This window comes from Vulpes lagopus, chromosome 9, assembly GCF_018345385.1.
Source record: "Vulpes lagopus strain Blue_001 chromosome 9, ASM1834538v1, whole genome shotgun sequence".
Lineage (NCBI taxonomy): Eukaryota > Metazoa > Chordata > Mammalia > Carnivora > Canidae > Vulpes > Vulpes lagopus.
Genome location: NC_054832.1, coordinates 44928688 through 44954388, shown reverse-complemented (window position 1 = coordinate 44954388; position 25701 = coordinate 44928688). Strand labels below are relative to the sequence as shown.

The 25701-nt window shown below is 42.9% G+C and overlaps 1 protein-coding gene across 1 annotated transcript; it reads left to right on the top strand.

Moving 5' to 3' along the window:
• Window positions 1-2125: 2125 nt before the first annotated feature.
• On the top strand, window positions 2126-25129 carry OSGIN2 (oxidative stress induced growth inhibitor family member 2). The gene is made up of 6 exons (XM_041769598.1): window positions 2126-2279; window positions 10203-10357; window positions 15217-15353; window positions 15942-16133; window positions 20712-20803; window positions 23241-25129. The coding sequence occupies exons 1-6, from the start codon at window positions 2236-2238 to the stop codon at window positions 24268-24270; spliced, it is 1650 nt and encodes a 549-aa protein (XP_041625532.1). The 5' UTR covers window positions 2126-2235; the 3' UTR covers window positions 24271-25129.
• The last annotated feature ends 572 nt before the right edge of the window (window positions 25130-25701 follow it).

The window sequence follows — 25701 nt, the reverse complement described above, 5'->3', positions numbered from 1 at the left end:
CACTTATTCAGTGATTAACATGAGCCAGACGCTGTGTTACATGCTTTTTAAAGTGTTTTCTTATTTAATCCTTACAACCAATGAAATTAAGTTCATAATAGATGAGGAATCAAAGCCCGAGATGCTCAGTCGCTTGTCCAAGATCAACCTAGCTGGCACAGTGAAGAGTCCAACAGACAGTCCCTGGAGCCACTATGTTCAAATGAAACGTATGACATACAGGCACATTACATACCAGTAAGAAGAGCTGTGCAGGAGGGAGCCTACAACTGGGTAATGCTGGGAGCCCAGGAGGTGCTGTGGAGTGGCCAGGCGACTGGTATGAGATAAGCTGCACCCTCAACATGCTAGTGTGAGGACTGACAGGTCAACTGAGGTTCTACTGGGCAGGCGAGGGAGTCTTGGATTACACACTAATCTACATTCTCACCAGCTATATCTGAGTCTGTTGCCCCACAACCTCACCTACCATTCATATTTTTTTAATGATAAAACCTGGATTTTCTATGGAAATAAGACCTCACCTACAATTCAAAATAAAAACACAAACACTCTGACATGTCCCCCCTTAGCTGTAAGAAGAATCCTCTACGTAGTCATCGTGGCCTGATTCAATCCTAAACCTTTATAAAGTGTAAACCCTTGATAGCAAGTTCACAAGCTTTCAATACAAACCGTATTGAACCTAAAATTTGATAACACCCGCTCTGCTATCTGATCTGAAATACTGCAAGAGAACTCCAAGGGAAAAACAAAGTGCGTAAAGGAAAAAATCACACAAAGCACTTACAAACATTCTCACGGTTTTAGATATCCCAATTCTCCGGATTGGCACACATTTTAGGAAGTCAGGTCCTTTAAAAGGAAAACGTTATGACTATTAACAGAAAAGTAACTTCATCCTTCCCTTTTCGAAACACCATTAAAGTGAAATGAACGTGTCAAAGTGTTAAGTCCAAGAAGAGGAAAAAAAATTTTTTTTTGTTAAAAAAAATGTGTTATCATCCTGGAGGCAGGTTGAGTCCTAACGATTTTTTCCTTTCAGCTCCACAGAATCCCAAACCCCTGCTATGTGCAAGCTCGTTCGGTAACGACATTCAGCAAAAACCGAGAACTTGGAAAGAAAACTAAAGACAGAAACTGCATCTTACAAGTCGATCTCAAAGAGAACTGGGCTTTTTTGGCAGTGGGGACAGCGAGACACCTGTGCCTCACAGCGCCTGCGAGCAATCAGTTCTAGGAGCTTTCCGCCGCCTTTATTTTATTATATATATATTTATTCCTGGGCGCTCTCTAACTTGTGGGACTCGCATCCCCGACGGACACTCGCGTCCCGCCCTCTGCCGCCGGGGACCAGGCTCGCGGAGCCGCGGGCCGGCCGAGCCCCCGTGCTTCAGGCGGCAGCACAGGTGACCTGTTTGCGAGCCCTTCCTAGGGGCGGGGGGCGCCCCCGTTCGCAGGCGGGGCTTGCACGATCGGAACCGTCGGGGTGCAGGCCGGGCCCCGAGGTCTGGGGTGTCCCCCCGGGCGCGGCCAGGTCGGGAGCCCCAAGCGTGCAGAAGCTCCCAGCGCCCGCGCCCAGGCCGCCCCCCGCCCGAGGAAAGGCGCCAAGGTGGGTGTCCGGGGGGGCTCTCCCTTGGTCTCGCCGCGGCCCGGGGCGCGCAGAGGGGCGGGGGTGCAGGCCGAGGCCCCGGACCCCGCGGGGGCAGGAGGCACGCAGACTTCGGCCCCGCCCGCGCAGCCGCCCTCGGCCCGGCCCCGCCCCCCGCGCGTCCCCGCCAATCGCCGGCCCCGCCCGCGCAGCCGCCCTCGGCCCGGCCCCGCCCCCCTGCGCGTCTCCACCAATCGCCGGGCCCGCCCGCCGCCGCCGCCGCCGCCGCCGCCGCCACCGCCAGCGCCGCACCTGCGAGGAGGAGCCCGCGCGCCCCCGCCGGGCCCCGCCCCGTCCCGCCCCCCGCGCGGCGCCCCCAGATCGGCCTCCGCCGCCCGGCTCCCGGCGGCCGACCAGCGGAAGCCGCTCTCCCGAGGCGCGTTCGGGGCGCCGGGGCCCGGCCGGGCCGCTGAGCCGCAGCTTCCGGGCGGCCGCGGCTACGGCGACGCGCGGGGCGCCCCGCGGGCCCCGCGACCCCGCGACCCCGGGCGAGCGGGCGGGCGCCCCGAGCGGGCGGCCCAGGCCGGGCGGGCGGTGGCGGCGGCCGGGGCGGTCGCGCTCAGGCGCCCCGTGCGCCGCGCTCCATGCCGGTGTGGTGCTGCCGCTGCTCCCTGACCGGGCATTTCAGGTGACTTCCCTGCCGGGGGCCGCGGGGGGAGGGGGATGCGGGCCGGGTGATGGGAGGACGGGGGCCGCGGGGGGGACGGGGGGGACGGGGGCCGCGGGGGGAGGGGGGATGCGGGCCGGGTGATGGGGGGGGCGGGGGCCGCGGGGGGGACGGGGCCGCGGGGGGGACGGGGGGGACGGGGGGGACGGGGGCCGCGGGGGGTTGATGCGGGGAGGACGGGGGCCGCGGGGGGAGGGGGGATGCGGGTCGGGTGATGGGGGGGCGGGGGCCGGATGATGGTGGGAACGGGGGCCGCGAGGGGGATGCGGGGAGGACGGGGCCGCGCGGGGGACGGGGGGGGGGGGGGGGAACGGGGGCTGCGGGGGGGATGCGGGGGGGGGACGGGGGCCGCGGGGGGGGGACGGGGCCGCTGGGGGGGATGCGGGGAGGGGACGGGGGCCGCGGGGGGGGGGGACGGGGCCGCTGGGGGGGATGCGGGGGGGGGACGGGGCCGCTGGGGGGGATGCGGGGGGGGGGACGGGGGCCGCGTGGGGGATGCGGGGGGGGACGGGGGCCGCGGGGGGGGACGGGGCCGCTGGGGGGGATGCGGGGGGGGGGGACGGGGGCCGCAGGGGGGATGCGGGGAGGGGACGGGGGCCGCGGGGGGGGACGGGGCCGCTGGGGGGGATGCGGGGAGGGGACGGGGGCCGCGGGGGGGGGGACGGGGCCGCTGGGGGGGATGCGGGGGGGGGACGGGGCCGCTGGGGGGGATGCGGGGGGGGGGGACGGGGGCCGCGTGGGGGATGCGGGGGGGGACGGGGGCCGCGGGGGGGGATGCGGGGGGGGGGACGGGGGCCGCAGGGGGGATGCGGGGAGGGGACGGGGGCCGCGGGGGGGGGACGGGGCCGCTGGGGGGGATGCGGGGGGGGGGACGGGGGCCGCGTGGGGGCTGCGGGGGGGGACGGGGGCCGCGGGGGGGGGACGGGGCCGCTGGGGGGGATGCGGGGGGGGGGACGGGGGCCGCAGGGGGGATGCGGGGAGGGGACGGGGCCGCGGGGGGGGGACGGGGCCGCTGGGGGGGATGCGGGGGGGGGACGGGGGCCGCGTGGGGGACGGGGGGGGAACGGGGGCTGCGGGGGGGGACGGGGGCCGCGGGGGGGAGACGGGGCCGCTGGGGGGGATGCGGGGGGGGACGGGGGCCGCAGGGGGGATGCGGGGAGGGGACGGGGGCCGCAGGGGGGGGACGGGGCCGCTGGGGGGGATGCGGGCCGCGGGAGGGATGTGGGCCGGATGATGGGGGGGACGGGGCCGCGAGAGGGGGTGGATGCGGGCCGCAGGGGGGATGTGGGCCGGGTGATGGGGGCGCGGGGGCCGGGGACCGGCGTGGGGGGGATGCAGGCCAGGTGATGGGGGAGGATGCGGGCCGCGGGGGCCGGGGACCGGCGGGGGGAGGCCGGCGGGGGGGTGGATGGAGGCCGGCGGGGGGGTGCGGGGGCCGAGGCGCCGGGGCCGGCGGGGGGAGCGCTTCCCCGCCCCGCAGCCGTGTGGAGGCCGCCGCGACGTGCAGAGTCGGGACCGGGACTGGGACCGGGACCGGGACCGGGACGCGTGCGGCTGGGGAGCGAGCGCCGGGACCGCAGGGGCCTCCCGGTTCCTCCGCCCTGTCGCCCCCTCTCCCCTCCCTCCTCCTCCCCCGGGACCGTGCGGGTCCCGGGACCCCGAAAGCGGGCAGCCCCGGAGCGAGTGGCTTCCTGCGACCTGCGACCTGCGACCGGAGAGCGACGCGAAGCCTCCGCGAGGGGCCGGCGGGCTCCCCCGCGCGGGGACCGGGACCGGGACCGGGCGGCCCAGGCGGGGTTCCCGGGCGGCAGGCGGGGGCACTGCTGGACCCGCGGAGCCCCCCGTCCCGTGGCCCGAGGCGCTCGCGGCGTAGCGGGCGGTGGGACCGGCGGAGGCGGGCGGGACTCGGAGGGCGGAGTCGTTGGGCGGCGGTTCCTGCGTTAGAGACCGAGGGTGCGAGCGGGGCGGGCGGACACTGACGTTGGTCTCGGGGACCGGAGGCCCTGGAGGTGGTTTAACCCTGTGGTGAGAAATCTCAGACTTAGCCAAGACTTCCGTACATTATTTTACTTTACATACATGAACGTGCTAGAATAATGATATATGACATTTTCATCGAAACGTGAAACTCCAATCAAGAGGGTTTTAAAAAAAAATATTTTGTTTATTTATTCGCGAGAGGCACAGAGAGAGGCAGAGACCCAGGCAGAGGGAGAGGCAGGTCCCCTGCAGGAGCCTGAGGCAGGACTCACCGGGACTGGGACCGGGTCACGACCTGGCAGACGCTCGGCCACTGAGCCCCCCAGGGGCCCCAGATCGGGAGTTTTAGAATTGGATTCCGTCGGTAGAACTCAGGTAGCCCTGAACTTGGATGTAAAGAAAGGTCCAACTGAGAACTTTAACCAAATTCTAAAATGCCTTTCAATTATGAACGTAAGCAACAGGTCCCAGAGTATTTGTGACTTTGTCACCAGTAAAATTCACAGACATTTTCATATCCCAGTTGCACAGATCTAGAAATACTGTACGCTTATTTCTTCAAAATTACTGTAATTACACATCACCTAGCTTGTTGTTTAATACAATAGAGAAGTGCAAATAGACATCACAAGTTGACATTTTATGACTGTATTTTAATGTAATTTGTTTCTTTGTAAATCCTATGTATCTTTTATTTGTTTAATGATAATATTTAGGGAAGAGGCTCAGACGTTTCACCAAATTGCAGAGGAGTATAGGGCACAGAGAAGGTTCAGAACTCCTGTTTTAATAGAAAGCAACTGTCCAGGCTTGCTCAGCTTCTCAGTGAGTTTTGTAGGGGTTTCTAAGTCCTGGATATTAAAAAAAAAAATGTCCTATGTAATAAACTGCTGGATTTTAAGTTTTAGGCAACTTTCTTTGTTGACTACTTGACAGACATTGGTTTGAGAGTATCAGATCCACTTTGGGGAGTTTTTCCCTCTCATGAAAACTTGTTAAATGGAAGCCCTTGGAGAAATGAACATGCCTTTCAGAAACTGCTGTCCAAAAGCCTTTTGACTGCTTTTGGTGTAGTTGAACTCTAGGGACACAGACTGGGATTCATATCCGTTCATCCAACCCTAGGCTGTGGATACCATATGCTTATCTCTTTGTACAGAAGTTTGGAGAAGGAGATGACAAAGTAGTTGGTATATTTCAATCTTGAGGGATAAAGGAAACCGAGCCTTACTAGTCACAGGATGAAAATTATGATTAATAAACCATATTTCCTTTGTAAAAATAGCTATATTGTATCTCAGATTTTAAAAATGAAACATATAAGGCCTATTCTTTAGGAAAGGCTTTATGATTTACTTAGGCTGGCTTTCTTTCTTTTTTTTTGTTTTTTGAGCAATTTTATTAGGAACACTTTTTTTTTTAAGATTTTATTTATTTATTCATGATAGACACAGAGAGAGGCAGAGACACAGGCAGAGGAAGAAGCAGGCTCCACGCAGGGAGCCCAACGTGGGACTTGATCCCAGGACTCCAGGATCACGCCCTGGGCAAAAGGCAGGCACTAAACTGCTGAGCCACCCAGGGATCCCCAGGAACACACATTTTAAAACAGGTTGTGACAACCTGTATCTTTTGGATCTCATGTAATATCAGAAAAGAATAGGTTTGTGCTAACTGTCCACTGACTTTCCAGTTGTCCACACATTGTTTCAGACCCACAGTTTTGTAAGATGAACAGTGTGACTACTTCATTTGTGTCGTTACTTTTTATATATATATAGTAGTATCAATTCGGTGACAATTTAGAATCATGCTTCTAAAGACTATAAAAATTCAGATACTAAGCATCTCATTTGAGTTTGAGTGATCATTTAAAGAAGTATTGCTAGATGTGAGAAAAGTCTTTTTGTTACCCAAGTTATATCCCTTGTGCCATCCTCTTAAATTTGTTCCAAGACTGGACTATAAATTTTCAAGAACAAAAGATGGAAGTTTCCTAAAATCTTAAATATCAGATAGTCTTTATGCTTATTAGGGTAGCTGTTTCCCATGTGTGCAAAGTGCTATTTACTCTTTCCTAAAATGTAATTATATATTTTTCTAACTTAGTGTCCCAAATAAAGGAAATTTTTTTTTTATTACTCAAAATACTTGTTTTAAAACTAACATTCATCAAATTGGATATCTCAGGTAGAAATTGAAACTGTCCATAGACCTGTGATATAGTATAAACATATTGTAAGACATGTGCAGTAATACTGAATTATAACTTAGGCTCTGAATTTTTTAGGAAAATTACTTACTAGAAGGCTTTTGTTTCATTGTTGCTTTATGTAAAACCAGTGAACCATACTTCTTCTTTTTTTTGTTTGCTTCTCTTGATTCTGTTTTTCATCTGTTAATCCATATTAAATTTATTAAATACCATGCAAGTTTATTACAAATAGTTAATACCAACATTATAGATTATATGCATATTACATACATACTAATAATATTATAGGTTATATACATATTACGTATGTACAGATTATACTAGATTATACTAATAACCAGTAGAAAATGAGAATAAATTACTTACACTGTACAGATAAGCTAAAACTTTGGCTCTACTTAATGTATTAGAGTCTTGGAATAGACTAGAGTTAAATTGTTAGAGGCCCACACCCAAAACCTACTAGACCTAATAAATGAATTAAACAACTTTGGAGAATACAGGATCAAGATACAAAAATCAATCCAACTTTTAGACACTAACAATGAACAGTCTGACAATGTTAACAAATACCATTTACGCGAGCATCAAAAAGAATGAAATACTTATTCCTAAGTCTTAAGACTTGTACACCAAAAACTATAAAACGTCATCGAAAAGAATTAAAGAAGGCCTAAATAAAAGCAATCCCATGTTCATGGATTGGAAACCTTAGTATTCTTAATTAAAATGGCAATAAGCTTAATTAATCTATAAGTTTAATGCAATCTTATCAAAATCCTAGCAGCCTTTTATGCAGAAATGACAAGACCCTAAAATTCATAAGGAATTGCAAGGAACCCAGAATGGCCAACACAACTTGAAAAAGAACAAAGAGAATTCCCACTTCCTAATTTCAGAATTTACTACAGAGAAACAGTAAGCCAGATAGTGTGGTGCTTGCATAATGATTAACATAGGTGGAATAGAGAGTTCAGAAATAAATCTTTATATTTATGGTAAGTTGGTTTCCCATGGGTTCACAAGACAAAGAGGAAAATACAGAAAAACAGATGATTCCAGGACAAATGGATATTCACAAGCAAAAGAATGGAGTTGGACTCTTACACTTCAAAATGTGTGATATAAAAATTAGCTCAAAATAGAAGAAAGACATAAACCTAAAAAAACTAGATCTATAAAACTTATAGAAAAGAGGAGTAAATCATGGTGATGTCAGATTAGGCAGTGGTTTCTTAGACACCAACAGCACAGTAGCTAAAGAAAAAAATCAGACTTGATGGAAAATCAAAACTTTTGTAATTCTGAAGATGACAAAAGGAAAGACCACCCACAGAATGGGAGAAAATATTTGCAAATCATACATCTGAAAAGGAACCTGTGTGCTACATATATAATTTTTAAAGCCCAACAATAAAAAGCCCAATTGGAAAGCGGGTGGAAAATATTTCTACAAAGAAGGTAACACAAATGGCTAAAAAGTATGTGAAAAGGTGCTTAACATGATTAGTCATTAGGGAAATGCAAGTCAAAACTGCCGTGAGATGTCAATTCACACCAATGAGGGTAGCTACAAAAAGATAGGTGTTGGTGAGGATGTGGAAAAGCTGGAGCCCTCATATTGCTGGTGCGAATGTAAAGTGATGCAGCTACTTCTGAAAACATCTCGGCAGTTCCTGAGGTGTTAAACAGAGTTTATGACACAGCCTTTGCATGTACTTGTAGGAGAAATGAAAACATTTATCCACACAGAAATTTATACGGGAGCATTCACAGCATTGTTTGCACAGCCAAGAAGTGGAAACAACTCAAATGTTGATCAGTTTGTGAATGAACAAGCTGTGTTCTGTCTATACAGTGAAATATTACTTAGGCATGAAAAGAGAGGAAGTACCAGTAGATCCTACACCATGGGTGACCCTTGAAAATATGCTAAGTGGAAGAAGCCTGACACAAAAGGCCACATAATGTGTGAGGTTCCATTTATGTGAAATTTCCAGAACTGGCAAGTCCAACAAGATGGAAAGTAAATTAGTGGTTGTCAGTAGCTGGGCAGGAGTGGGGTTGGGGGAGGAAGACTAGAGAATGAGTTTTAATGGGTGCTGTAGTTTTCTGCTAACTTAGTTTATTCCTATTAACTTAGTTTTTCACTTTTAGGGTGATAAAATTTTTCTGGAATTAGTAGTGGTGATTGCAAAACCTTGTGATTGCACTAACAACCCTGAATTGTGCACTTGAAAAGGAGGAAATGTTAAGGTCTGAAAGAAACATCTCTTTGATTAACCAAAATTTAGAGTGATTATCATTGAAAAAATAATTTCCCGGGTTATATATCTGGGAACAAGAGCATAAGGTTGTCGGAAGAGACTGACGATGAGCTGTGCATTTTCCTTTATCGCCACCACCGTGTTACGCCTTAGCATTCAAAAGGGCTTTGATCAGAAGTGTCCACGGGGAGCTGGGGGATCTGTCCTTGGCGCCCATTGAGGAGAAATACCAGAAATACGCCTGGGTGTAAGAACAACTGACTTCTGTTGCCAAGAAGCATCGGCAGCCTGAGTAACTCGCGTACCTGGATCTGCTCAGAGAAGCGGTTGAAATGATCAGAAAGGGATGGATTGAGCATGAGGCCCTTCTCCCAGGAGCAGGCTTGCGCATGCAGAGGGGCCTTCCTTAGTAGACCTGTCCAGGGGGTGCCCGTTCTGGCCCCGCCAGGCCACCGCCATCAGAGGAGTCCAGATAATTGGGGTGGACATTAGCGTATCTTAGAGACCACCACTGTCATAGGGCAGCCTGTGACCCGGGGAGTCATAAGGAAGTGGAAATTTTGGTCTTTGCTTCATTCTTCCCATTTTTCATTCTCCTCTGGGATCTGTGAGTCCTGTGCAATAACTGATGCACCTCGTGTTTATCATTTTGGGAGAGTAGTAAGCACCTGAACCTGTGTGGGCCCTCAGTTTAGTATTTCCAGGTACTGGCCTGTGCTGACTAAGGGATTTGGGGATTCTAATTTGGGGATTCTGTTAGGAAGGCGTCACTAGTGTAGTGAAGCATGTTGACTGCGTTTGGAGGCCACTCTGTCCATTTCATGAGCTTGTCGGGATGCTCAAACCAGCTTCTAGGGTGCCCCCTGGGAAAGGAGGTAGGTTGGAAATCAAGATAAAGATGTTTCCATATTTCAACATCTGAAAATCAATAAGATGAATAAAAAACTTCATTTCTTTTGCCAAAATGCACAGTTTGTAATACAGAAGTACGGTTCGCTTTTCCTTAAAATATGACTATTTTGTTCCAAATATACTGCCTCTAGTGCACTTACCTTTTTATTAATGAGGAAAAAAAAGAGAAACTAGCCATTCTGGGGAAATCTCAGAGAATTGTAAAAATCCCCAATACAATGCTGTCTCTTTCATCTTAGCTTCCTATTTAGAACGTGTGTGGGACTTGCCTACATGGTACTACGAGACATTAGCAGCTATTTAGGATTTCTGACATTAAAAATGGTACAGGTTGACAGATAAGCTAAGCTACTAATTTGAAAGCATCAATCGGAAGGATTTTCTTTTCTCCTTTTATGAACTATTGAATATTTAAGGGCCTAAAGAAAATCTGAATAAAGACAGGTTTTTTTTATAAAGGCTATAATGACTATATCTCTTGTTTTTTGTTCCTTTTTTTATTTTTTTAAGAAACTATAGTGACACTGAAACCGAAGGAGAGATTTTTAATTCCTTAGTGCAATATTTTGGTGATAACTTGGGACAGAAAGTTAAAGCTATGCCATTAGTTGAAGAAACTTCTTTACTGGAAGATTCATCGGTGACTTTGCCTGTGGTAGTAATAGGTAAGTACTGCATTTTAACTCTTAAAATTACAGTTATGATCCTTACTACTATATATGTATAGTTACATGGCGCACGTTCTTAGGATCATATTGAAGAGTATTTTTAAGTTTTTGATATGCTTAAGTACCCAATAACCAGATCTTTGGAGAGACAGTAATTGGTTTATCTGATACTAGATTCTGTGTTAGAATGTAACATTTTTTTCACTGAAGGATTGCTATTACCCTATTTTGTTAAAATACTAGCAGTTGGGTTAATTACTATGCTAGTGTCATGGCCGTGATGATAACCAAGACTGTTAGAGCCCTGTACTGAGCATGCAGTGTACATTACTGGATTACGCCTCACAACCCTCTTTTGTGGGGGAAATAATAGTCAGAAGTTGAGTAACTTGTGCAAGTAACTCGTTCTCAGTAATGAATGGCATGGTACTTGGCAGTAGTATGCATAATGACCGTAACCATAGTGATTTCATCATATATCCTTCGTACCACCTCAACAGATAGGCATATAAAATACTAAAAGTTAAGCTGTAATAACCTAATTACTTCAGAATTATAGATGTAATTTTTATGATTTTGTTTCATTGCATGTTTTTAACTGTTACATATGTCTTGCATCTGATAATCAGACTTAAGCAAGTCAGACAAGTACCATGGTGTGGAGCAAGCTGCCAGAAAGAATTATGGGGCATCACGTACCTTGATGGCATATAGCTTCTTTAGCTTCTTTGATAGCCTTTTTTTTTTTTTTTTTAAAGATGTATTTGAGAACGAGAGATTGTGTGTTCCCTTGCAAGATGGGAGAGGGAGAATCTCCAGCAGACTGTGGTTCCTTTAGTCCGGGAGCACTGACCCACCGAGCATGGAGCCCAACACGGGGCTCGATTCCACGACCCTGAGATCTCATGACCTGAGCCAAAAATCAAGACTTGAATGTTTAACTGACTCAGCCGCCCAGGTGCCCCTGATGGCCTCTTTCAAAATTAACAGGAAGGAAAGAAAAGTCTTGTCCTTGGATGCGTGGTGGATACAGTAAAGGGAGGGAGGAAGGAGGAGGAAAGGCAGTAAGCAGATAGTTCTGCCCTGGATTTCTCTTGAAGGGTGAGGATAGAGATGATGGTGTCTGTAGAAGTTCGCTTCCAGGATATCTCAGGGCTGCGCTTGGTGTTCCAGTTTCTCCCGTTAGTCCGGCACTGGTTTTTCATCCTGGATATATAATCTCCTGTACCCACAGTTATAGTATCCTACAGAAGAATTTCACTGCCCTAAAAGTCTTCTGTGCTCCTCGTATTTATCCTGTTCCTCAACCCCCAACCCCTGGCGGTTACTGATCTTTTACTGTTGGTGTAGTTTTGATTTATGTAGGATATCATATTCATGGAATTACACAGTATGGAATCTTTCCATCCTGGCTTCTTCCACGTAATAGTAGGCCTTAAAGATTCATCTTTGCATGGACTGATAGCTCATTTCTTTTTTATCGCTGAATACCATTCTGTCGCATGGATGTTTGAGTTTGTGTGCTTATTGGAGGACATCTTGGCTGCTACCAGTTTTTGGTAATTATGAGTAAAGCTGCTGTAAACATGCATGTGTAGCTTCTTGCATAGCCATTAAGTTTTCAACTCATTTGGATAAATATGACTGTTGGATTTTATCTTAAGACTGTTTAGCTTTTTAGGAAACTGTCAAACTGTCTTCCAAAGTGGCTGTCATTTTGCATTCCTAACAACTGTGGATGAGAGGTCCTGTTTCTCTAAGTCCTTGTCAGTATTTGGTATTGTCTCTATTTTGGATTTTAGCCATTTTGATAGGTGTGTAGTGGCACCTCATTGTTTTAATCTGCAGTGCTGTAATCGTACCCGATGAGCATCTTTTCATATGCTTGTCATCTGTGTATCTTTGAAATGTCTGTTCAGATCCTTTGATTAGATTGTTTATTTTCTTATGGTTGAGACTCCAGAGTTCTTTGTTACATTTTGCAACTATTTTCTCCCAGTGTGACTTATCTTTTCACTCTCTTAATAGTGTCCATTGCAGAGCAGAAATTTTAAGTTTCAGTAAAGTTCTGTTTATCAGTTTTTTTCTTTCGTGGATCCTGCTTTTACTGTTACAACTGAAAACTTACCAAGTCCAAGGTCACCTAGATTTTTCCCTATTCTATCTTCTAAGTTTTGTAATTTTGTGCTTTATATTTAGGTCTATGATATTTTGAATCAATTTTTGTAAAAGATGCAAGGTTAGTATTTAGCTTCGTATTTTTGCATATAGATGTTCAGTCCTCCATTTGTGGAAGAGACTATCCTCTCTCCGTTGGCTTGCCTTTCCTCCTCTGTCAAAAATAAGTTGGCTGTATTTGTGAGGATCTCTCTGTGCTCTCTCCCATTCCATTGATTTGTCTACTCTTTAATAATTGCCACACTGTCTTGTTGACTGGAATTTTATGGTACAACTTGACTCTGGATGATGTTCGTCCTGACTTGCTTCTTCAGTATTGTGCTCACTATTCTGAGTCTTTCACCTTTCCATTTAAACTTCAGAATTAGTTTGTATCCACAAAGTCACCTGCTGGGATTTTTACTTGGATTGCGTTGAAACTGTAGATCAAGTTGAGAAGAGCTGACATCTTAACAGTATCGAATCTTATTCATGAACATCACTTTGGGCTCATTCCTCAGAATTTTGTGGTTTTCCTTGTATATATCTTATACATATAGTTATCATCTTAAATATATATAATTGGATCCATAACCCAAGTTAAGTAATCTTAACACAAACTAAGCAGTGTTGTGTATTCAATTTCAAATGCCACTTGTTCATTGCTGGTTATAGGAAAGAACCTGGTTTCTGTATGTTAACAAACTCAAATATATAATCAATCAATATACAATCTTGATGTTAGTTCTAGGAGTTTTGGGGCCATTCTTTGGAATTTTCTGCATAGAAAATCATGGCTATTATGAATAAGGATAGTTTTATTTCTTTCTAGTCTGTATTTCCTTTTCTTATTGCATTAACTACGACTCCTAGTTACGGTGTTTGTTGAGTAAGAATGATGAGAAGAGGGCAGCCCGGGTGGCTCAGTGGTTTAGTGCCACCTTCAGCCCAGGGTATGATCCTGGAGACCCAGGATCAAGTCCCACATTGGGCTCTCTGTATGAAGCCTGCTTCTCCCTCTGCCTGTGTCTCTGCTTCTCTCTCATTCTCTGTCTCATGAATAAATAAATAAAATATTTTTTTAAAAAAAGGAATGATGAGGAGATCCCTGGGTGGCTCAGTAGTTTGGCGCCTGCCTTTGGCCCAGGGCATGATCCTGGAGTCCCAGGATCGAGTCCCGCGTCGGGCTCCCGGCATGGAGCCTGCTTCTCCCTCCTCCTATGCCTGTGCCTCTCTCTTTCTCTCTCTACATCTATCATGAATAAATAAATAAATCTTAAAAAAAAAAAAAAAAGGAATGATGAGAAGAGACATCTTTGTCTTGTTCTTGATCTTAGCGGGAAAGTATCTAGTTTTTCACCATTAAGTATGATGTTAGCTGTAGGTTTATTGTAGATACTCTTTATCAAGTTAAGGAAGTATCCCTCTATTTGAGTTTGCTGAGGTGTTTTTGTTGTTGTTGTTGTTTTAGGATGAATAGGGTTGGATTTTGTTAAGTGCTTTTATCTGTATTGATGTTATCATGTGATATTTATTCTTTAGTTTTGTTTCTTTGTTTTTGATTCAGGGAAATTAGCTCTTTCCCTTAGATCTTAACTTCACTATTTCTCATTTGTTTTGAATTTTTATGAAGTCAAATGGTTTACTTTCCTTTCTGTCTTTTGAGTTTTGTGTCATGCTTAAAGCCTTGCCACTCCAGCACTATAAGTAGTAGAAGTAGTAATCCATTTTCTAATATTCTTATGACTTTATTTCTCATATTAACATATTTGAGCTTATTTTATTTGGGGCAAAATATTAGAGAATAGAACAAGATTTTCTCCCTGATGGCTAACCCTAATCCCAGTTGGATTAAATTTTTGGTAGATGGAGCTAATAGAGAAATGGAAACCAGACTAAAGGAACCATCGAAATGGAAATAGTTCACCAGGGTTCAACAAAAATATCCAGTTTGGTTTTATTTTAAACATATAAAAATATAGGAAGATACTATTAGAAAATGGGTTTGGAAAGATGATTGAAACCAGAACATGGTGAGCTCTGGGTCATCAGAAGCAAACAATTAAGACTTTCCAAATGGAGAGGGTAGTATGATGAGGAACTTTGTTTTATCAAAATTCATCTGAATGTAGAATGTGAAATGATTTTGGAATAGTTGTATCTTTAGGACAAACTTTTGTCACTTAGGACTTTGTCTCCTGAGAGTCTAGGAATGACACTAAAAAAGACAACTCAGTGGATATAGTGACTGAATAGATTTAGAATCAGAACCTGATTAATTAAAGATTTTGTTAGCATCAAACTTGGCGAGTGGATAGGATATAAAAAAAGAGGGCACCTAAATGAAGGAACTCATGAATATGCTTTTGAACACATTGTGATTAAATTATTAGTAGTTCAACCAAGTGGAGTGAAGAAGTGGCATCTGGAAATTTGGGATCTATAATTTTGGGCAAGAGGCCAGCCTGCAGGTTTAATTTGGAGAGTCAGTAGCATAGAGACTTAAAGCTTCAAATAGATGAGAATCCCAAAAGAAAACGGAGAAGACAAAAGTCAGTATCTTATGAATACTTGGTTTTAAGAGTATAGAGAAGGAAGACAAATCGGTAAGGGAGAAAATGGATCTTGGAGAAATGCCAACGAATAAGAGTTATTGAGACACATGATGCGCCTCTCTCCACCTTTTTTTTTTCTACTAGGAAATGGACCCTCAGGAATCTGCCTTTCCTACATGTTATCAGGCTACAGGCCATATTTCTCATCAGAAGCAATACATCCAAATACAATCTTACATAGTAAATTAGAAGAAGCAAGACACCTTTCTATTGTTGATCAGGTATTCTCTCTTCCATGTTCATCTTTTTGCTTTTTTTTGTTTTGTTTTGATACTCAAACAAGGTTGGCTTTCTACTTATATAAGCATTGTATTTCTCAGTTGAAAATCCTTTCTTCTGAATAACATTGTCTGTCATTTTTACTTTCAGTTTATAAATGTGTTCTGCCAGGTGTCATCTGTTTATTTTTCCTGAATCGATCAGAGCAGAATTTCCCACATTATTTCCTGGTGGGAGCTCTGATAGGTGCTCTGTGTTCAAATAAGTTTGGGATGTGCTGTTTTTTGTTACTGGAATGCTACAGTGGACGTACCAAGGCATATTAATGCATTAAATGAATCTTCAAGTATTGTAGTAAAAGGATCTAAATATTTATGGTGAAATCCAGTCTTTTCCTATATTCCTTTTGACCAAAGAATCTATTAAGGTCTCAAGGAACATCAGTGTTTTATAGCAACACTCTGTGGGAAATGCTGGATTAGAGTAATGGCTTCCACTGTTGCAACAGCTGGGGTTGGTTTCTCTTTATTTTCTTGTTTTTTCCTTGAAACTCTACCTTTTTTCTGTCTTTTTTAAAAAAATTAATTCAGGACTTAGAATACTTGTCTGAGGGCCTTGAGGGCCGATCATCCAATCCAGTTGCAGTACTTTTCGACACACTTCTTCATCCAGATGCTGACTTTGGGTATGATTATCCATCTGTTTTGCATTGGAAATTAGAACAACATCATTACATCCCTCACTTAGTTCTTGGTAAAGGTCCACCTGGTGGAGCTTGGCACGTGAGTATCTTTTTCTTAGTATTTTAGCGTATGTGAGTAATTACATATCATCTTGATAAGACCATTTGAATTCTGAAACATTATGATCTACATTATCATACGTTATATATGTTTACCAAACTTTTATCTGAGAATTTTAATGCCATTCAATAAAATATGAGTAACGAGAAATTAAGCCAAATTTGATTACCAGTATAGTCTTAGAATATAAACTTCTCTATACTATTTTATAAGAACTATAAGAAAATATTTCAACAATGTTTTACATAGTAAAAAGTTTTAAATTCATTTTAGACTTTATAAAATCTCACACAGTATTTCATACCAATACCCATTATTTCCCAGTGTTTTCAAGATCTTAAGTGAAAAATGGATTATAAAAGAAGGAAGTTGTATTTATCTGCTTGGCTGCTGTAATGAAATAACACAGACTGAGTAGCTTAAACAACGGATATTTATTTCATAATGTAGAGGCTGAGAAGTTTAAGATCAAGGTGCCAGGCTGTTCAATTCGTGTGAGGGCTCTTTTCCTGGTTTGCAGACATCACCTTTCTTGGTGCATGCTCCTTCCTCCCCTCTGCCTCTCTTCTAGTTAGGCCACTTAATCCTATTAGGAGGGCACCACCCTTATGACCTCATGTAGCCCTAATTACCTCCCAAAGGCCATCTCCACTACCATGACACTGGGGGTTAGGACTTCAGCCCATGGATTTTGGGGGTGACACATTCAGTTCATGGCAGGGGTTAAACCAGAGAATTGATCTACATAATTCAGAGCATTTCCTTAGGGGTCAGGAACTAATCATTTTTCTTTTCTTCCTTGGCCCTTATCAGTTAGTATGGCATCTGATTGAATGCTCATTTGTTATACAAATAAATGTTAAGTAATTTCTGCTATTTTATGAACAAGGATTTCATGGGAATTTTAACATTAAATATCAGATCTTCAGTACAGATTTCAGTTGAATATTCATATATTAGTGCAATGCTGTATGTTTAAATATTTACATTTAATAAGTGATTGTTTTAGGATATTTGAGAACTTTATAGATTAAATATATGTTCAACTCCTCTCCTAATATTAATTCCCCGAATGGTAATGGATAGCAACTAACAAATTACCTTGCACCCTTTGTCTTAAGTGTTTATATTTGTGCTAATGGTGAGTAGCATTGTTAATTAAACAGTATTTCTTGAAAAAGCCATAATGCATTATGCTTCTCTAAATTCTTGAGGTTTTCTTGTACTTCTCTTTTTTTGCTTAGAAAAATGTACAATGATCTCTGTTACTTCATTTCTTTCCCTTATATGTATGAAAGTCAAACCCTAGATAAGCCTTGATTACTAAAAACACATTTGAATCAGTGGTAAAGCTTGAAATGTACTGAAAATTTGCTGAATTTTTTTCATGCATCATATATGATACCCACTAGAAGAGGGATATAAATAAATGATATTTTAGCTATTATCCATTTTTCAAACATCACTTCTGTGAAGTTACTTGACTTTTCCAGGGGCATAATTATTTATTCCCACCTCTGCATTCCATACCTTAATCTTCAGGTTTTTTTTTTTTTTTTTTTTATGATAGTCACACAGAGAGAGAGAGAGAGAGGCAGAGACACAGGCAGAGGGAGAAGCAGGCTCCATGCACCAGGAGCCCGATGTGGGATTTGATCCCAGGTCTCCAGGATCGCGCCCTGGGCCAAAGGCAGGAGCTAAACCACTGCGCCACCCAGGGATCCCAATCTTCAGGTTCTTGACCCGAGTACTGTTTGTCGTTATAGACAGCTGCCCACCCCCCCGCCCCCTCCATGCCTCCTATACATCCTAGTTAACCGTGGTTATTAGGATGTAGGCCCCCTAAGTCATTTGTCCTCTCCCAGTCATTCCTGCGTAGTTCTCTGCTTTTCACGTGACCCAGTGGCTCACCTCTCCTCACCTCCAGACTCTAACCGTGGACCCCTACAACTCCATTCGCTAATAAATAAGCTTCTGTATACTGTTAACCACTTCAGTTATGAGCTGCTTTCACTCCCTTGAAATCTTGTTTTCCTGAAGATACCATTCTCGCTGCAGCTCCCTGAGTGGAGTTTGTTCACTCTCTCACGGCCCCGTGTCCTGTCAGGTTGACTAGTGACATCGGTGTTCTCTTTATTCCGCATTGCTCTTCTGTCGAAGTTCCTGTTCCTTTGAACAAGGTCATGCCTGGCTCCTCTACCTCCCGGAATGTTCCCATCAGTTGTTGAATCTGTGGTTCCTAAGTCACGGTCTGCCGTTATATCCCAGGTTTTATTGTCAACTTGAGTAACTTTACATACGTGACACAAGCAACATCTTAACCTCTTAGTCTCTTAATCGCTTCATTCTCAACGATCTCTTCCATTCCTCCTTGGATACTAACTCCAGCACCTCTACAGTAACGACTCAGTGAAAATCTAAATTTTCAAATATCTTACTTTATGATCACAACTTTTTATTCTTCCAGCTGCGTCACCCTACCGAATCTTCACACACAGAGTTTGAAGCTCTGATCTTAACCTCCTTACTTACCCAGCTTAGGTTCTATAGTTTAACAACCATTCTCCTTAGTTCTTTTGACCCATTGTCCTTCTGTCATGTGGGCTTGACAAAAAAAAAAAGCAATTCATAAAACTGTCCACTTTATCTTTTCCTCTACTTGGGCTATTAAACATTGCCAGACAAAAAAAAAGGTCCTACAACTGTGAAAAGTATTCTCCAACCTCATTTGGGTCCTGAACACTACTTGGTAATCCTTTGATATTTCTTTTTTAAATGTTCTTCTCAATTCTCAATCCCTTTTTTTCCCACCTTCCTACTTAGGAATACTCTTGATTCTTAGAACACAGAATCCATTAGGATTGAACTTGCATAATTTTACACTCAGACTTGCAAACTTACTTGCATTCATGCTGCCTCTTTGTGTCTTATCCTCTGTCATTGTGCAAGTGGTTTCACATCTGAGCTAACCTTCCAGACATATTCTGGACCTCTGTCTTCTCCAAGGACACTGCTTATTTGATTTTCACCTTATCTTCTTGTATCTTAAGTTTCTCTGCCAGTTTCTGTCCCTCAGTATATAAATATACTAAAATTATTTTCGATTATTAAGTTTTATATGCTAGCTTATCTGTAGTCTTTGCTTGAGAGCCACTTTCTTGAAATAGTTACCTATCCATTACTCCTATGCCTTGCCTTCTGTTCCTTAGCTAGCTTCACTTTAGCTTCTGTCACTGCCTCTTCTGGTGGAATTTCTCTTTTTAAAGGTTGTTATCTTCCCTTTTTGCTCAATTTGACAGTCTCAAAATTTATCTTTTCCTGACCTCTGCAGCATTTAACAGTGATGATACCCCTCTTAGATTTGCTGAACATTTCATCTCCTTGTCTTTTTTCCTGTTTGGTCACTCCTTTTCAGTTATCTTGTGGACTTGTCTGTAAACTCTGTGCCAGTCCAAGGTCCTCTCTTTATATTCTTCATTCTCCCTGGCTTGTCTCATATACTTCAGTGACTGGCATGTGCATGTTGAGTGATTCCCAAATCAAGATCCCTGGCCCATGTTACTATCTCTTGTATATTCACCTAGATACCTTCCCTTGAGTTTGATTCCCAAACTCCGCATGCCTACATAACCAGTCACCTTTATCATCTGATTTCTTTATTTCCTTATGGGGTAGTAGCACTGGACTGTAGTTCCTCAAGCCAGAAACATTCCTTGGTGGTTCTTTCCCCAACTCCCAATTCAAACCCATTATTGTATCTTCTCCATTCTTTCTCATAAACATACTGTGAGTCCTTCCACCCTACTTTTCCCCACCGTGATTGTAATTTTGCTGTATTGACCATCATCATCTTTGACCCAAATTATTGGAAAGATTGCCTACTCTACTCTTTCCTTCTTCAGTACAATCTCCGTACCAAAGCCAGAGTTATCTTTCTAAAAGAGTTGGTTGAAAGTGATCATGGAGGCTGTCGGGACAGGTGCTGTTGGCCCTGGGCTTTTGGTTGCTTTGTAGTGAGCAGAACAGAGAGAAGCAGGACAAGGAAGCTGGAAGGGCTCACTTCCTTACAGGCAGCAGTAGCCTCAGCGGGGAGTCTCCTCTTAACCGGTAACCACTGGCGCTTTCCCTGGTTTTAGAAAGAGCTGCTACTCTATCCAAACCAGCTTAGATTGGCAGTTCTAAAAAACTTGTTAATATTAAAATGAATATATAACGTGTTAGAAATTAATGAACTTTTTCCCTTTTGTTTAAAAAGTGAAAATACTGATGTATTCCTCTAACACACTCTGTATCTGAATTATATTATTACAGACCGAAGCTATTAACATTGGGCATCTGGCAGTATCATAAACTTGTTTTATAAGGGCTTAACTTTATGGAAGAAGGACTATAGATCCTGCAAAATGATGAAAGTGTTTGTAATTTACACAACCATTTAGGTCTTATTTTAATTCTCCTTATCCAGACTCTTAATTTTAGTGAATGAAGGTGTATTTGTTTTTTTAAAAAATCCATCCTACCGCTTAAATGTGTTTGTGTGTTTTTTTATTCACATAGAATATGGAAGGTTCCATGTTGACAATCAGCTTTGGAAATTGGATGGAGCTACCTGGACTTAAATTTAAAGATTGGGTATCTAGCAAACGAAGGTAAAGATCAAACTGTTACAGTTCTTTGATGTACAATGGGAGAGTCCATTGGCCAATTTCAAAAACTGTGATTCTTAGAGGAATGATACAAATTTGTGTCTTTCAGATAAAACCTCTTTGCAGCAATGATGATGGGCTAGTCTCCATTTAGAGATGTTATAGAACTAAGCACACAGCGGTAAAGGCTTGTCTATAGACTAGGTTCCTCGTTGATTATGGATTTATCCTGCTCTCCTATTAAACCACTGTTTAGTTTCTCATCCATTCTACACTTACTTTTATCAGTGGCGATCCAGGTTTGTGTATGGGTATCTCCTGTATACACACCTGTAGTGTTTGGCTTTCAGAGCCTGGGAGTGTTGATGGTTCATAATGTAGAATGGTGGAATAAACCAGAATCTGTGATGTGATTTGCTACCCTATTGGCTATAGAGGTAAAGATTTGATACAAAATATGAAAATAGAAATAATTGAGAAGAAATCTCTTGTGGAAGGATACAAGTTTATTTGGGGAAAAAGAACCCCAAATTTAAAAGGATAAATAATATGAAAAGCCTTATTTTCCAGGACAGTATTAAACTAGATGGGAATTACTAATACAGAGAATCTAATTTGCTCACAGAAAGAATAAGTAAAGCAGGAAGTTCTTTAACCTATGTTAGTACAGGATTGTAAACATTTGAGTGCTTGGCTTCCTGCTAGATAGAAACCATATTAATCCATAGGAATTATCCTTAATTTGCATAGATTTAAGAAGAGCAAATTCAGACCAGCATGAATCACTGAGATTAAACTTTTCAAATACTCCTTTTGGTTTCTTAGGGTTTATTTATTCATTTAAGTAATCCCAACATCCAACGTGGGGCTCAAACTCATGACCCTGAGATCAAGATTCACATGTTCTGACTGAGCCAGCCAGGCCACCCCCATTTTGGGAGTTTTTAAAAGGGAATTTTATATGGGTTTGAAATGAAAAGTAACAAAATCAGGCAAGTTGAACAAGTTCTTGATTTTCATAAGCAAGCAAGTGAAAATTGCTCAACATTCTTCCTTTTGTGATACTGGTAATGGGAAAGCTTTATGATTTTTTTTCTGTGCTGGCAGTGTGCGTCCTTTTACATTGGGCACGTTGTATATTGAAGTAATATGTGAAAAAGAACCTTGTGGGGTTTTTTTGTTTTGTTTTGTTTTTGAATCTTGTGTTTAAATACTGGCTTCACCTCCTGCCTTTGCATAGTGTTGACCATCAGATCTTGAGAGGCTGTCAGGGTTTAAATCCTAGTAACTTCTAATGTTGTGACCATGGGTCAAGTAACTTAAACTAGCTATTAAATTCCTCGTTTATAAAACCTACATCAGGTTTCTGTGAAAAGTGAGAGTTAATCTAAATCTTAATTATATTATCACATTTTAAGAAAAACTTTTATGGACTTCTTCCAGTTACAATTTGTAATGGATGATGTGAAATTATTTGATATGTTTTTACTGCTACTTATCTCTAATCAGGTCCCAGAGTTGAGGGGGCACTAATGCCTACTGCTTTAAAGTTCAAGTGGAAAATGAAAGGATCTGCTCTTTATGAAAAAAAAGGACTTTACTATATTTATAGATTTCTTTATGAACAGGAAAACACAGAAATGTTTTAAGTACTTAGATGTAAAGTGATTTTGAGAGGACTGATGTGAATTATTTTCAGTCATCAGGAAAGTATCAGTCATCATGACAAAAAAATCATGTTAAGATCATACATATATGATCTTTAAGAATTAGGTTTTTATTTTTTTATTAAAGAGTTTGTACAAGCAGGGCAAGGAAAGGGAGCCCGATGTGGGCTTGGTCCCAGGACCCTGAGATCATGACCTGAGTCAAAGGTAGACCCTTAACCGACTGAGCCGCCCAGACACATCTATCTTTAAGAATTATCTATACCACAGTTGGACCTGCAGCCTCTCAAATAATTATAATCTAATTCAATCCATTACAGAATGTAGGCTGAAGAGTATATAGACTGAATTATTGTTGTGAGACAGACTATAAACATTCCACATTTCAGTTCATTTACTTACACATTTATTGATAAAGGTAGCCAGTCTGATCCTATGCAAGGCACTGGGGAAACAGATGTGTTAAAATACAGTCTGTACTTCATGGGACTTCTATTGATAAAACTAACATTTTTAACTAAAGAAAAAAACTTTTTCTTTGTAGAAGGTCAATTTATAGCTAAGACCAGAGGAATTAAACTTCATGGGACTTCTATTGATAAAACTAACATTTTTAACTAAAGAAAAAAACTTTTTCTTTGTAAAAGGTCAATTTATAGCTAAGTCCAGAGGAATTAAAAAGATCTGTATGGTAGCCAACTAGATGGAGCGGGAATAATCGTGGAAACTGTCACAGTACTCTCCTCAGGATATTTTTCCTTTTTCTCTTTTAGGAACCCAAAAGGGGATCGGGTCATGCCCGAGGAAATAGCTCGCTACTATAAACATTATGTAAAAGTCATGGGTCTTCAGAAGAATTTCAGAGAGAATACTTATATCACCTCTATATCAAGACTCTACAGAGATCAAGATGATGATGATGGACAAGACAGAAATATTTCAACACAGCATTTACAGATAGAGAAGTCAAAATTTATCAAGAGGAATTGGGAAATCAGGGGTTATCAGCGAACAGCAGACGGGTCCCATGTTCCCTTCTGTCTCTTTGCTGAGAATGTAGCTCTGGCAACTGGAACGTTGGATTCTCCTGCCCATCTGGAGATTGAAGGGGAAGATTTTCCTTTTGTGTTTCATTCAATGCCTGAGTTTGGAGCTGCTATAAGCAAAGGAAAGTTGCGTGGCAAAGTGGATCCGGTGTTAATTGTAGGTTCGGGGCTTACTGCAGCTGACGCGGTACTGTGTGCTTACAACAATAACATTCCTGTGATTCATGTATTTCGCAGACGAGTAACTGATCCAAGCTTAATTTTCAAACAGCTTCCTAAAAAGCTTTATCCAGAATACCATAAAGTCTATCATATGATGTGTACTCAGTCATATTCTGTAGACTCAAATCTTTTATCTGATTATACCAGTTTTCCTGAGCACCATGTGCTTTCCTTTAAGTCGGACATGAAATGCATTCTTCAAAGCCCCTCTGGATTGAAAAAAGTATTTAAGCTCTCTGCGGCCGTAGTACTGATCGGTTCTCATCCCAATCTGTCCTTTCTGAAGGAGCAGGGCTGTTACCTGGGCCATAACTCAAGCCAGCCAATCACCTGTAAGAGCAATCCTGTGGAAATAGATGCATATACCTACGAATGTGTTAAAGAAGCCAACCTCTTTGCATTGGGTCCTTTGGTTGGAGATAATTTTGTTCGATTTTTAAAGGGAGGGGCACTGGCTGTTACACGCTGTTTGGCTACAAGACAGAAGAAAAAGCATTTATTTGTTGAAAGAGGAGGAGGAGATGGGATAGCCTAAAGCAAGTTTACAAGTAATCTATATGGACAGTTAACCATTAAAGATTTCTCTTAGTGGTTTTGCAGTGCACTGGCTTGGATTTTCTGGACTTGGATGAACTGGAAGAGCGCCTCAAGCTATAGTAACTATTTAAAGTTACAAGAACTTGGTGTCCTGATTTATATTGTATCAAAGGTGTCATTGTCGGATGAATAGAAACACTGCCAATTTGGTATACTTTAAGCTTTCACTTAACTAAAACATTCTTTTCTTCTAAGGCCTATTTTTTTGTGATCATTTGTGGTTATGTTTGATTCCAAAATCTCTTACAGCCTTGAATAATCTTTAAAACTATACAGTCTATTAGGCCAGAAATCATCTTCACTATAGAGTAGGTCACCTTGCTGCTCAAAGGGTGGTCTAAAGACCAGCATTAGCTTCATCTGTAGCTTGTTAGAAATGTGGACTCTCAGACCCCACAACAGACTTATTGAATCAGAAGCTGCATCTAATGAGATCTTCAAGGAATTATGTATGCTTATTAAAAGTTTGAGGCACACTGGTATAAAAGAGAATGTGATATAAGTTATGTATTCTGGGGGTGGGCAGGGTAGGAGGCACTTATAACTCAGGTTTAATTTATTTTGAATTCTCAATTTCTATAAATCTAATTTATTACCAAATACGGTATTTTAAAAAAATATTTTTATTGTTGAAACCTTGATAAGTACTTCATATTCTTAGCTTCTAATAATTTAAACAGTCCAATAATGTTGGCATACATTTAGACATACAGGAACCTGCAAAGATATTTTGGAGATTTATTCTCTAACTAGCATAACAATCTAATTTGCAATTCAATAAATTGTGAATGAAACTACTTATCCCTGTGTGAATACTGAGTTTCTGTCATTAAAACTAACATTTGGGCATAAATACCTCTACTATTGTAATAGTATTTGGGTATTGCTAGAATTATTTAAGGTTAAAACCTGTCTTTCCCATTCCCGTGATGATTACTTTGAAATCTGTTCATTGGAGATGACATAGCAGCTTATCGTATGGTTATTTATTGAATTATATGCCCTATCTTGATTTATATTTATTTAGATGTGCTTAATGTCTGTATTTTCACACATGTTTTCAGAATTTGTAGTGCTAGGCAAAAAAGTCTGATTTCTGAAGTTCTTCATGGCAAATTGAATTTCTCAGTCATCTTTTTTTTTTTTTTTGTAAAATTTATTTCATCTGGAATGTGTTTATTGAATGTTATTCCCTTTTCCTTAGTATTTTTCTGTCCAATTGTTATGTGATTATAGTACAATTTACCTTAAAACAAATGTTTATAATACACTTCTACAAGTAGCTGTTTTAGGTAAATTGATGAATTCTTAGTCTTGATACGTGTCATGTGTGATTAAGTTTACCTTAGATTAGAAATGTTATAGCATG

Coding starts and splice junctions, on each gene's coding strand:
- OSGIN2 (XM_041769598.1), top strand. CDS start 2,236: ATGCCGGTGTGGTGCTGCCGCTGCTCCCTGACCGGGCATTTCAG. Junction 10,358..15,216: donor TTTGCCTGTGGTAGTAATAG/GTAAGTACTGCA, acceptor TTTTTCTACTAG/GAAATGGACCCTCAGGAATC. Junction 16,134..20,711: donor CACCTGGTGGAGCTTGGCAC/GTGAGTATCTTT, acceptor TTATTCACATAG/AATATGGAAGGTTCCATGTT.